The sequence below is a fragment of the Scleropages formosus genome, chromosome 4, assembly GCF_900964775.1.
Source record: "Scleropages formosus chromosome 4, fSclFor1.1, whole genome shotgun sequence".
In the NCBI taxonomy this organism is placed as follows: domain Eukaryota; kingdom Metazoa; phylum Chordata; class Actinopteri; order Osteoglossiformes; family Osteoglossidae; genus Scleropages; species Scleropages formosus.
The window spans coordinates 35,516,434-35,528,491 of record NC_041809.1 but is presented as its reverse complement, the minus strand read 5'-3'; the positions used below and the strand labels follow the sequence as shown (position 1 = coordinate 35,528,491).

The 12,058-nt window shown below is 47.4% G+C and overlaps 1 protein-coding gene across 1 annotated transcript; it reads right to left on the bottom strand.

Moving 5' to 3' along the window:
• Positions 1-29: 29 nt before the first annotated feature.
• On the bottom strand, positions 30-6,830 carry LOC108934265 (rho GTPase-activating protein 24-like). The gene is made up of 7 exons (XM_018751847.2): positions 6,163-6,830; positions 5,579-5,786; positions 4,930-5,062; positions 3,787-3,860; positions 3,517-3,638; positions 2,068-3,082; positions 30-1,036 (listed from the first exon to the last, which is right to left on the bottom strand). Exons 1-7 carry the CDS (start codon positions 6,254-6,256, stop codon positions 799-801), a joined length of 1,884 nt encoding a protein of 627 aa, XP_018607363.1. The 5' UTR covers positions 6,257-6,830; the 3' UTR covers positions 30-798.
• Between the last annotated feature and the right edge of the window lie 5,228 nt (positions 6,831-12,058).

Sequence of the window (12,058 nt, the reverse complement as noted above, 5' to 3'; positions counted from 1 at the left end):
TTCTTTGGTTATTTTATTTAATGGAAAGGATGGCATGTAAAACTTCAGGTGGTGACTCTGTACACAATGTACTGGAAGAGTCACTTCTTCCATGAGGGGGGATGGATGTGACCATGGATGGGTAAATCCGATACATGCTCTCAGGTCCACGGCACCTTCTGGAATCATCTTTCAAAGAGTAAGTGGTTCAAATACATACAGGCACGTTGGACAGTAGTACTTTTTTCTGTGTCTTACAATGAGTGTAACTGCTATTTATCATATATTACCCATTTATCATTATATGATACATTCCTTTATGTAGCCTGTATTTAAAATAAAACATCCACAGCAAATGAGCAACGGCGTACACAAAAACTAAAAAAGTGAATATCCACTTGTGACCAAGTCTATATGCATAGATTTTGTAATTGTATATCTGCAAGATCCTGATAGCACTTTTTTTTAACCCTGAAAATGTGTGCTAGTAGGGGAACGGAAGAATTCTGTGATGAGGTTTAGAATGTTTTAGTTGTCCAGAATGTCCTCATTCACAAGGTATGGATGTGAAACAAATCCCTACTGACTGAGCCGCACAGATTTTTCTAAAAAAAAATTGTTAAAAATCCTGAGTAAATATATAATCAAGGTAGGATAAAAATTTGGCTAAATAAATTAATAGTAATAAAGCACAGAGGAATACATTCAGATTCAGAACGTAATAGTGGTGTGGCAGTCTTGGTTTGTGGTTGAGGAGCACCTTGGAGAAGCTCTGGTGATGTGGCAGCTCCTGTTCCTGTCCAGCTGCCACGATGGAGCTCAGAAGCTCTGTGCAATGCGCTCAGTCTTCCTAACCTCCACGTTGAGCTCCCCGAACGTGTCGAAGAACTGCTCCATCTCGCGCTGCAGCGCGGCGTTGCGGCGGTCGGCATCCAGCCGGGCACGCTCAGCGTTGCGCATCTTCACCTCGGCCACGCTGTACCAGCGCCGCTGCTGCTCCAGGTTTGCTCTCAGGGCCGCGACCTCCTCCTGGAGGGCTTCGTTCCGCCGCTCCAAGCTGCGGTTCAACGAAAGAGCCCGGCGTCAGACCCAGCGCACACCTACGTGCTGAGGACGGACTGGGGGGGCCGCATGGAGAGCAGGCCTCCGAGGAGTTCTGCTGTGCTTTGCAATGCTTTGCCCGCCATGATTCATGAGCGACGGGGCAGTTATCGAGCTCCTATTTCGGACAAGCCTCAACTCCTCGCGCCATCACCTCAATAGGCGACATGTCAGCGGTTCGCTGCAGGGCAGCTTCCGGTTTAGCGTTACTGACGTCCAGGACAGGACGGCACTTGTTAAAACTTCGGTTTTAATTACGGAACCGACCGGACAATAACGTGCGACGCATTCCGGACCATCTCTGTAAATAGTCCCTCCCGCGTCAAGGTCACGGTTTGGCATGACTGCGGGGACCAAAGCCGAGTTGTGCAGCAGCAGCTTTTAACAGATGTTACCATGACAGCACAAACAGTGGGAAACATGAGTACCCTTCCGACGGGCCTGAAAAAATTTGATTGCCAAGAACACCTGAGTTAAAATCAGATAAATCTGAATTTGCGTCTAAACTATTCTCTCCAAGTTAAATACATTAAGGCAGGATTTCATCACCAAGAAATTGTTCAAATGTCCACTTTGCATGTTATTGAAAAAAACAATAAGCACAACTACTGGTGTAAGAAAGGTAAAAGTGCAATATAAAACGACACCATGACCCGACACCCTCTGACAGCACTGCATATATGGTTAAAGGGAAAGGGACAGATTACTGTGTACTGTACGCAGGACATCTCAGCAATAACAAATATTTATTTATCTGACACTTGTTTCCAAAGCAACTTGCAATGTCAATCTACCTACAATTATTTACCAGTTTATACAGCTGGGTCATTTTACTGGAGCAATTTTAGGGCAAGGACCCTGGTCAAGGGTCCTACATTCTAGATGTAGGAATGAAATCTGTAACCTTTGGCTCCAAAGGAAGCAACTCTACTCACTCTGCTGCCAGCTGCCCCAAAACAGCGGTATGTTGCCAGTTCATTTACGTACCTCTTGATTTGAGCTTCATACTCTGCCCTCTGCTTGGCCATCTGTTGCTGGAGACTGGCGAGAAGACGGTCCATGGTGCTCGAGAGCTGGGAGGACTGGTCTGGGGGCACCGAAGGCAGGAAAACCTCACTGCTGCCGCTGCTCAGAGGGGCCTCGGCTATAGAGGAGGAGGCGTCCGAGTTGATCCGAGGTTCCCCTGGGTCGACCCTAAGAGATGGGGAGCGGCTCAAGGTCGCTCTGGAGCCTGCGGCGCTTTCCTCGAGGAAGATCTCGCAGGAGGACCAAGAGCTGCTCTCCACACTCGTCATCCCGTCCTCCGGTGCCCGGATGCAAAGCGCCCCCCCGCTGCCGTCGCAGCAAGCGCTCCCGGAACGGTCAACGTTCTCGTAAATGGACAGAGTGCAGTCCAGAGGCACGGCGCTCTTGCGCCCGTCACACAAACCACTGTTCTGAGAGTCCTTGGCCCAGCTCCTCCGGCCAGGGCCCCTCCACCTGTTGGCCAGGGCTCCGCTTGGCCCAGAGCCATCCTGCATTGGTATCTCCGTGGGAACCGCTGCGGGGGCTGGGCGGGGGGCCCCTGCAGGGGGGATTGCTTCAGTTTTAGCAGAACAACTGTCCACACGTGGTGGAAATTTTTCGCTGTTTCTCGGGATGCTGAAATTCCCCAGCAAAGGGGTCTCCGGTGCCCCATGGTCTGTTGGGGGGACACACTGGGCAGTAACATTGTTAGGCGAGCTTTGGGGGAGCCCTTTCGCCCCTTCATCAGCGAGGGGGGAGACAGGAGGACGAGAGGCATGGTGGTGCACGTGAAGCCCTTTACGGGAAGCGTCCTGGCTGGAGGTGGACGACTGCGCCGCGGACTCAAGGGCTTCGCCACACATCGCGCCTCTCAGCCTTCCGGGAGGTACGGCATCTGGTCCAGACGCGGCTCTGCTGTCAGCTTCCCCTCTTGTGAGGAACAAGTTCTGGTGCTCGCCGATCAGCTCTGACATCAGCTGCTGCACCACAGCCGCCCCTGGAAACAGGATAGACACAGTGTGTCGCAGCGGGGGTAGAAACAGGTCCCCGGGGGGGTAAGGACAGGATGTGAAACAGGCCTATCTGCAGGGGGATTCGCGCTCCAGATGGATGAGGGCAGGTTGTACTTGACGCATGTTGTGTTTATGGAACGCTTACAACTTACGTAACTTACTTCCTAATCCTCGGTCAGAGCACATGAACCACTGTTTGTATTCCAACCACTTTGCTCAGGCTGATATGTATCTCTGATTCTTTTTTTTTTTTCCCTTTGGGTAACTTTTTACCTTGTTTTCTACACAGCTCCAGGGGCTGCACCCTTGTCACTATGGGTACTGTGTGGCTGAAGTGTTTGGACTGCTGATGCTTCAAGCTTCTTCAAACTCAACATCCAGGCCACATGTATGTCACATGTTGTCTCTCGCACAATACCTCCAATGATGCTTTCGGGATCTTCGGCTTTAGGCCGCAGGATATTTGGCCCAAATACGGTTGCCAGGTTCTGGGTGCTCATCTTGTTGCTGTCGGAGTGAGACTGAACCTCATGCAAAAACCTGTAAATGAACCAAAACCCCATCATCACATTCGTTTCCATGACCACAGAGTCTGCCTATTTTTTTTTTTTTTTAAATCTTGGAGTATTTTCACACAGGGACCGTAAGCGAACACAAAGCTAGACCAAAAAAACGACTGCCCACTCACTCGCAGATATAGTGCAGCAAGTTGAAATTGGCCACTGGAAGCTCATGTACATGTGCCTTCAGCTGGACCAATCCCTGAACGAGAAGAAACAAGGTTTTAGTCTGATTTATTTTACACCTTTTCATCATGTTGATCTTCAATGTTTTCCAATTGCTTTTAAACAGTTTTTTTTATTAATTCAATTGACTTTTATAGTTTTTATTAATGCCATTTGCATGTATACGTATTCATTTATCAGACAATTTTCTCCAAAGTGACGTACATCTCAGAAAATACTGTGTTTGTTACATTAGGAGGAAGAGACGCTTAGATGCAGACGTGCGATTCTTAAGTGCAGTTAGTTTTTCTTTCCACCATATGAATCAATATACATCATACAAATAGCTGCCTAAAGGTTTATCCATCAATCAACAATTTCTAATCACAAAACTGTAACAAATATTTACATCACGAGTAGCTGCATAAAAAAGTGTATCCATTATTCAACAGTTATGATCACAAAGTTTATATGTTAACATGCACTCAAGAGATCATGGGAGAAGTGAGTCCTGAAGATATGAGTTTTAATACCCGTCTTAAGTGTAGAGAGAGAATCGGCAGTTCTGAGTGAGAGGAGGAGGTCGTTCCACCACATCAGAGGCAGAACTGAAAACCTTTGTGCTTTGGATTTTGGACCTTTTATGAGTAGGACCACCAAGCGGGTGGAGGAGGAGGACTCTACTTTATACAGGTGGTCCCTGATATTTGGTGTATACACACACACATGTATACTGTATATACACACCTGATCTGCTGAGGGTTTGTGGGTTCCAGATATATAGATATATAATTCATAAACTGTGTTTCTCACAACCTGTCATGGGTGTGTCACCTCCACCTCCAGCCTTGCGCCCTGTGTTGCCAGGTTAGGCTCCAGCTCCCCATGACCCCGCATGGGACAAGTGGTTTCAGACGATGTGTATGTGTGTGTGTGTGTTTCTCACCATCACTGCATTTTAGGGGGTCATAGGATTGGAGCCCCATTCTTAGTCAAGGGGAATCTGTAATGCCAAGTAGCAGGCAGCAGGGGTCTCTCCTACTACCAGCAGGGACACAGAACCCATGCAGAGCTCCACCAGTAGATGTGTCAGCGTGGGAAACTACCTGCTTCCTATCAGCTGAAAGCATCCTGCCGCACAGCAGGAAGTCCTGGTACCGGGAGAAGGGCACCACTGGCTCTGGCAGTTCCCTCAGGTACAGCTTCAGCAGAGAGGCCACCGTGTGCACGTCTGTGCTGCTAGAAAGCACATCACATTTACAATTATTCATTTAGCAGACACATTTCTCCAAAGCAACTTCCGATGAACTCTATGTAGTGTTATCAGCCCATACACCTTATTCACCGCGGTGACTTACACTGCTAGATACACTACTTACACTGGGTCACTCATCCATACATCAGTGGAACACACTCTCTATCGGTGATTTTAGAGTCACCAACCCACCTGAACAGCATGTCTTTGGACTGTGGGAGGAAATCGGAGCACCTGGTGGAAACCCACGCAGACACGGGGAGGACATGCAGATGCCACTCAGACTGACCGGGGGTTAAACCTACATCCTCTCAAAACACCCAGGTGCTGTGAGACAGCAATGCTACTCGCTGTGCCTCCCACGTTACACCAGAGACCACAAAGCTCAAAGTGAAGCAGCGGTGAATTGTACTCTGTCATGAGAAGCACATAGCGAATGCTGACTTTTTGATGTAAATTTTGTATCCATCAGCACCGAAGGATCAGTTCTTCCCTCCTACCTATCAAAGGAGGGCTTCTCTCCCGTATCAAAGGCCTCCTGCAGCTCCTTGACCAGGGTGGCCTGTCCCGGCAGCCGGAAGAGTCCCACTTCCTTGAGTCCCCGCTGACGGATAAACCCGACACACTGTTCCACGACCAGCGGTACCACATGGTGGCCGTACCGCCTCTCATACACAACCGTCTCTTCGAGGCGCTGGCCAAACACACCTGGGAAGGGGGTGCAGAAAAGGATGCAGCAGCTGCGAGTCATGAAAAGTACATCACAAAAACAATAAAAGCAGCAAGAGAAGGACTGGCGTGGAAAGGGATATACAGAGAATGTTATAAAAGCGGTGCAACTTGTACAAAATAAATTTTACCAGTGCTCCTGCGATCCCAAAAAGTCCTTTACCATGTTTGTTTCATATTATAGGCAACATTCAAGAGGAAAGGTGGGGTAGAATTTCAAGAAAAAGAGTCTTTTAAACACTGACTTAATGGTAACGCATTTAACGCGTTCAATGCCTTACGTCAGTCCATCTACAACCCAAGGGCAAATCACACAGCACAGCTAAAGCAGTGGCCTGAGCATCTGAGAACTCACGTCTCCTGAAGCTGAGGACCCGCTTGATCTTCCTGTAGGCAGAGTGTGAGAGGTAGCTGCTGCCCTTGCTCACGGTGTGCTTGCTCTCAGGCATCCCAAGTTCCTGAAGATGCCTAACGGTTCGGCGAGTGCTCCGCTCTAAGCTTGGTCTTCCAGACGCTGGTGTGCCCTGCCCAGAGCGTGACACAGTGAAGCCTCCCCCAGGTCTGTTCACCGCCCACTTTGTTTAGTAAACTTCCCCTGGCCTCGGATACCCTGTCCTGCTTCCTCGTGCTCCTCCTCCTTCAGGTACGCAGGCAAGTCTTTTCTCTCCCTCAGTGTCTCCGAATGTGCGAAACAATCAGTGTTTTGACCTCTCTGGGATTAATTTCCAAACCCGGTGAGCCCAAAAATCTGAGCACAGCAATCACCACAAAAATTATTTAGGTATAACTGTCAACCCTTGGTGAGAAAAACTACAAAGTGGTCCAAGTTTAAAAATTAAACGAATTTTCGAGGCAGCTGAAGACCTGCCGTTTTCACAGCGTAACTCAGAAGTATATAAACCCATAAAGCTCTGAGACTCTATGGAAAGTTTCAAAGATGGAAAGTCTTCAGATTCCTGTGCTGATCATCAGAAAGCAAGGAACTGAACAGGTTTTGTCAGCTACGATCCAGCACGCCACAGTACTGAGGAGAGGCGAAGCTCCTTTCCCTCGCATTGTCTCCCAGCCACAGGAGATGGATGCAAGAAAGAGAGGAAGGTCACAAGAAGTTCTGTGCTCTTATGTGCTTCTAGATAGTCTGCTCCTTAAGGAATCCCAGCTCAGAATCTGACAGTTTTAAAAGTTTCCTCATCGCAGTCCTGCATCATGTCCTTGCTGGCTCCAATCCTCTCTCGCGTCATTCAGGGGCTCCCAGCCATGTTCACCGTGATCTTACATCTACTGATAGCTCCACGAGAGAGACATGAGAGCACAAAATCTTGGCTTTGAAGAGAGCCTGATGAAACTGGTGACAGGCACGTTCTGCGAAGACGGGTGGCGCTTCGTGTAGAAAACCTCGCTTCTGCTGTCTCCTGCTCTGATGGAGGCATCACATGGAAATTCCAGAAGCTGAGCCACGACCGGGAAGACTGCCCCCCCCGCTGCGGCCGAAACACTCCCCCGTATAGCGACAGTTCTGCTGAGTGGGTCCGATGCAGTGATTGTTCACTGGATCGCACGAGTCCTCCCTGTTCCTCCCTCCTGCCCTCCCTCTCATTCCCGTTACCTTCTGCGTTGCTCAGGAATGTGTCCTCCTTTCATTTCAGTCGCTCACTGTTGTGTCACCGTCTCGACCCGTTCGCGAGGACACCAGCTGGGATCCTCGGCCCCTTTCCTTCCTCTCTCCCTCTCGCCCCCAGTGTCCCCCATCGACACTCTTTCTCCTCAGCTTACTCACCACCCCACACCCGAATACCACACCTGATCCAGCGGAGCGCGGCCAAGACGGAGCCAGCAAACCCATCGGGATCTCTCGCTCTCTTTGTGGTTATTAATCTTTACCGTGACAGCACAGTGTTACTGATTTACTAAAAATAATGCCCCAATGCTGGCTCCGTGTCCTTGTTTATTTTCCGACCGAACAACAACTACTCTGGCACCGCGCTTGTGGCGAGTCCATGTCTGAACCCCGGAGAGTAAATCCGTTTTGAAAGAACACCCAGACTCGCTGGACTGGACGAGCGCTTGACCGTGTTGCCAACTGCAGTGCGCTGTAAGGGACCTCTTTTGCTCGTTCACAGAGGCCAGAGAGAGGTACCAAACTTCTGAGTGAGAAAAAGAAACACCTGAAAGGTGGTGCACTAATCTCACATGGAATGTTAATCGTTCCACCTTGACTCGCAGCTATTAGCTCGATGCATGAATGCACACCGGAGCAGAAGAATTCAAGGGCACGTCAGCGTAAGACTTGTCCGAGGCCCCGAACGAAATGCTAGAGTACATTTATTCATTTAGCCGCAGCTTTTCTCCAGAACAACTTACAATGTTAAAGTACCTACGGTGATTTCGCCATTTATACAGCTGGGTAATTTTACTGGAGTAATTTAGGGTAAGTACCTTACTCATGGGTATTAAAGCTTTAGCAAAGTAAGTAACTGTAACAAAGTAAGTAAATGTAGCAAAGTTTCATTATTTCTAAACCCTGAATATTTTTCCAGTCAGTTTTTGTACTGGGAATATTCACGGTAACTTCTAGAAAGCACTTGTTCAAGATAACAGAATATATTTTTAGTTCTACCGTCACCATCAAAGGCATTTATTCTCTTGAGGTGGTCTCTTGAGCTCCTATATCTCAGTAATTTTTCTTATACTTTTCAGCGCTGTTTCCTACTGAATGAACGTTTGCCGATTTGCAGTTTAGCGAAGGACAGCCGAGTGGTGGAGCTTCCGCTCGGTAGGCGTCAGTTTTAATGGACGAGTCTTCGGAGCGATGCCTCGTGACTTCTTGGGCTCGTTTTGAGGTACAGCTTAAAGAAGCTGCATCACCAACCGGGAAACATGACTGCATAAATCTGGCGTCTGAAGTCCGCGTGTATTTTTAAAATGGGGTTTCCATCCACCGGCATCTCGCTTTGTCACTATGCCGCACATATCCTGGCATCTCCGAGCTGTGGTATCAGCCCTGGAGGACGGAGAGCCGGTCGTCTCAGAAAGGCAGTCTCATAGAATCCCAGCGAGCCTTGGGATACGCTGTCAAGACCTGGACATCCTCCAGCACCGATACAGAGCTGTTCACCTGCTCACTGGACCGCAGGTGGTTTAGTGGTTTGGGCCCTTGCCTTGCAAGTCCCTGCTTTGAATCCTATTCTTGCTGTTGATCAAGGTAATTACAATGATTTGTTTCGGTAAAAATACCCCGTGGGATACGAGGGTACGCACGGTTGTGTGACTAAGACGTTGGGACCTGTAACATGACAATGATCCAACAAAGAGGAGTAAATCAAGTGGAGGAAATTCCACATTTTAGAACGGCCAAGTCAAAGATCTCAACTCATGCCCTTCAAGCAAGACATCCAATATATTTACATGAACTGAAATGGTTTAATATGAAGCAGTGAGCAGAAAAATTTCCTAACTGCTACAAGAGTCTGATCAGCAGCTACAGAAAGTGTTTGGCTGAGGTTACGGGAAACAGAGGAGGTTCCACTAGTTGTTAAATATCTTGGCTCATATACATATATTTTCCATCTACAACTTGAATTGCTGAAACCATTTCTTCGATTAACGTACTAAAATGTAAAGTGTTGCGCTTGTCCTCGCTAAATACAACTGTCTTTATTTATTATTATGACTTAGACGAAGATCAGATCACAGTTCCAGAGCCAGTCGTGTGGAAATCCACATCATCGCAAAGGGTTTACAACCGTTTTAATCATTTGTTGCGCAGAACTTCCATAACACGTCACCTTCGACTAAGCCATCAGCTAAGTAAAAGAAACACACACACACACACACACACACACACACACACACACACACACACACACACACACACACACACACACACACACACTACCCTTTACACATGCCATGGGTCAGAGCCTGTGTTTCTGGATTTCACACACCATGTTTTTTTTATATCTCTTTAGAAACTAAAACATTTCACACATCTTTTCGCAGATAATTAAATGATTTTTGTGAAAAACACTTGATAATAACAAATTTTATTAAGAAGAATTTTGCTGGCAGTTCAGTTTGGATGTGGAAAGACGAAATTCTTCAAAAAGCGCTTGCTGAAGCTGGATTCAAGTGGCTATTTCTGGAATTTCCCTGGTCCAGGAAATGAGTGGATATACTGTATATAGTAAACGTGGTACACGGTGTGTTATGGCTACACCAGGGTCTACTACGGTCTGTGATTACAAAGGGTCTTTCCAAGAAGAGCCAGTCATTCTGGTTGCCATGGTCACACTGCCACTGTTATCACACAGAAGCACACAGAAGCACGTCTGAAATTCACCCTGTGGTTTCCAGGTCAGGATATGAAGTGCTGGCAGTCTGTGTGGGTGGAGGAGGTGGAGGAGGTGGAGGGGTGTTGTTCAGCACAGACCTTTTAACACTTCAGTTAAGGACATGGACATGCAACCTGAAGGCTACTATTTAAATACAAGTAATGATAAAAATAATAATAATAATAATAATAATGAGAAGAAGAAGAAGAAGAAGAAGAATATTATTATAAAAGAAGAAGAAGAAGAAGAAGAAGAAATAAATAGTAGTGCAATGGTTAGAGCTTCTGCCTTTGGACCCAAAAGTTGCACATTTGAATCTCACCTCCTGCTTTAGTACCCTTGAGCAAGGAACTTACCCTGAATTGCTCCAGTAAAATTACTTACCTGCATAAATGAGTAAATAATTGCTAGTAGCTTAACAATTTAAGTGGATTTGGAGAAAAGTGTTCGGTAAATAATAACCTTGTGTTACAGCCTTGGTCCAGAAAAGGCCTTTAGAATTCTATCTATCTATCCATTCATCCATTGTCAACAACCACTTGTCCCAAGCAGGGTCGCAGCAGACCGGAGCCTAACCCAGCAATACAGGGCGCAGGGCTGGAGGGGGAGAGGACACACACAGGATGGAACCCCAGTCCATCGCAAGGCACCCCAAGCAGGACTCGAACCTCAGACCCACCGCATAGTGGCTGAACCCTTCGTGCCACCATGCCTGCCTATCCATCCACCCACAGAGGGTAGCTAGGGAGACTCATTGACTCAACTGTTGTTGGACAGCAGAAATGGAAGAAGGCTCATAAGCCACATGGCCACCTGACCAGTGGTGACTGACTCAATCAGAAAGACTTGTGTTGCCAATGTGCTGTGTGATGAACTGCATATTTTGGATGAAGTGTTGTTCTCATCCACACACAGTGAAAGTGTCACTGAGGGCTTTGTGAATTGTCGGTAAAAACCCGAAATGTGTACTATAGAGTATGTGTAAGTAATTCTTTGTCAATAAGTTAAATAGGCAACCGCTAGAAAGGGGTGAGTGCTATTTTCTTTCATACTCTTCCCCTGTTTTTCTTCAAGAGTCACGTTAGATTGGGGAATTCTTGTTTGATCCGATAGGGTAGATAGAAATCGCTAAGGGTAGGGTTTATGTTTTTTATTGCATTGGCGTGACTCACCCCTGCAGAGATGGCTGATGTTGCCTTTGTTCAATAAAGCAGATGATTGTGTAGCAGTCTGAAAGAACGGGAGCACTTCTGTCTGGTGGTAACCAGTGTCAACAACCCTAGACTGGACCGTAACACCTAGACTCACCTGTGAATGGGATCCAAACTCCCCTGTTCAGAGTCTTGAGCCACTCCTCACCCTGACCGCAGCTGTTGGACAGGAAGAAGTAAGAACCAGGACTGGCAAGAACATCTCTGTTTCCACCTGGAAGCGAAGGAGGTTCATAAATCAACTCAATATTTCACGCTTCAAAAGTGTCTTTTTTTCAAGATACCCCCCATTCTGCGTTGATGTCAGTGTGAAATTGCACGGAACTCCGTGATGCACAAGGTCTCATATCCAAGACATCAAGTGAGCAAAGATTTAAGCAAGAACCATATTATATGACACAAATGGATTAACATAATTTCTGTATGTTTTTCATAATTAGAATTATTGATCACATTTTATGAGGGGGTGTGGTGGCACAGTGCGTTTGGCCTGTGTCTGCTCTCTGATGGGTCTGGGGTTCGAGTCCCACTTGAGGTGTCTTGTGACAGACCGGTGTCCCGTCCTGGGTGTGTCCCCTTCTCCTCCAGCCTTATGCCCTGTGTTGCCGGGTTAGGCTCCAGCTTGCTGCGACCCCGCTCGGGACGAGCGGTTTCAGTCACTGTGTGCGTGTGAGATCGCATGTTATATGTAAAACTGTATGCAATATGT

Bases quoted from the DNA above. Each gene is read 5' to 3' on its own strand.
- LOC108934265 (XM_018751847.2), bottom strand. From the start codon at position 6,256: ATGCCTGAGAGCAAGCACACCGTGAGCAAGGGCAGCAGCTACCTCTCA. The intron at 5,063-5,578 runs GTAGGAGGGAAG...TGTGCTTTCTAG, and splicing joins GAGAAGCCCTCCTTTGATAG to CAGCACAGACGTGCACACGG. The intron at 1,037-2,067 runs GTACGTAAATGA...GTTGAACCGCAG, and splicing joins TATGAAGCTCAAATCAAGAG to CTTGGAGCGGCGGAACGAAG.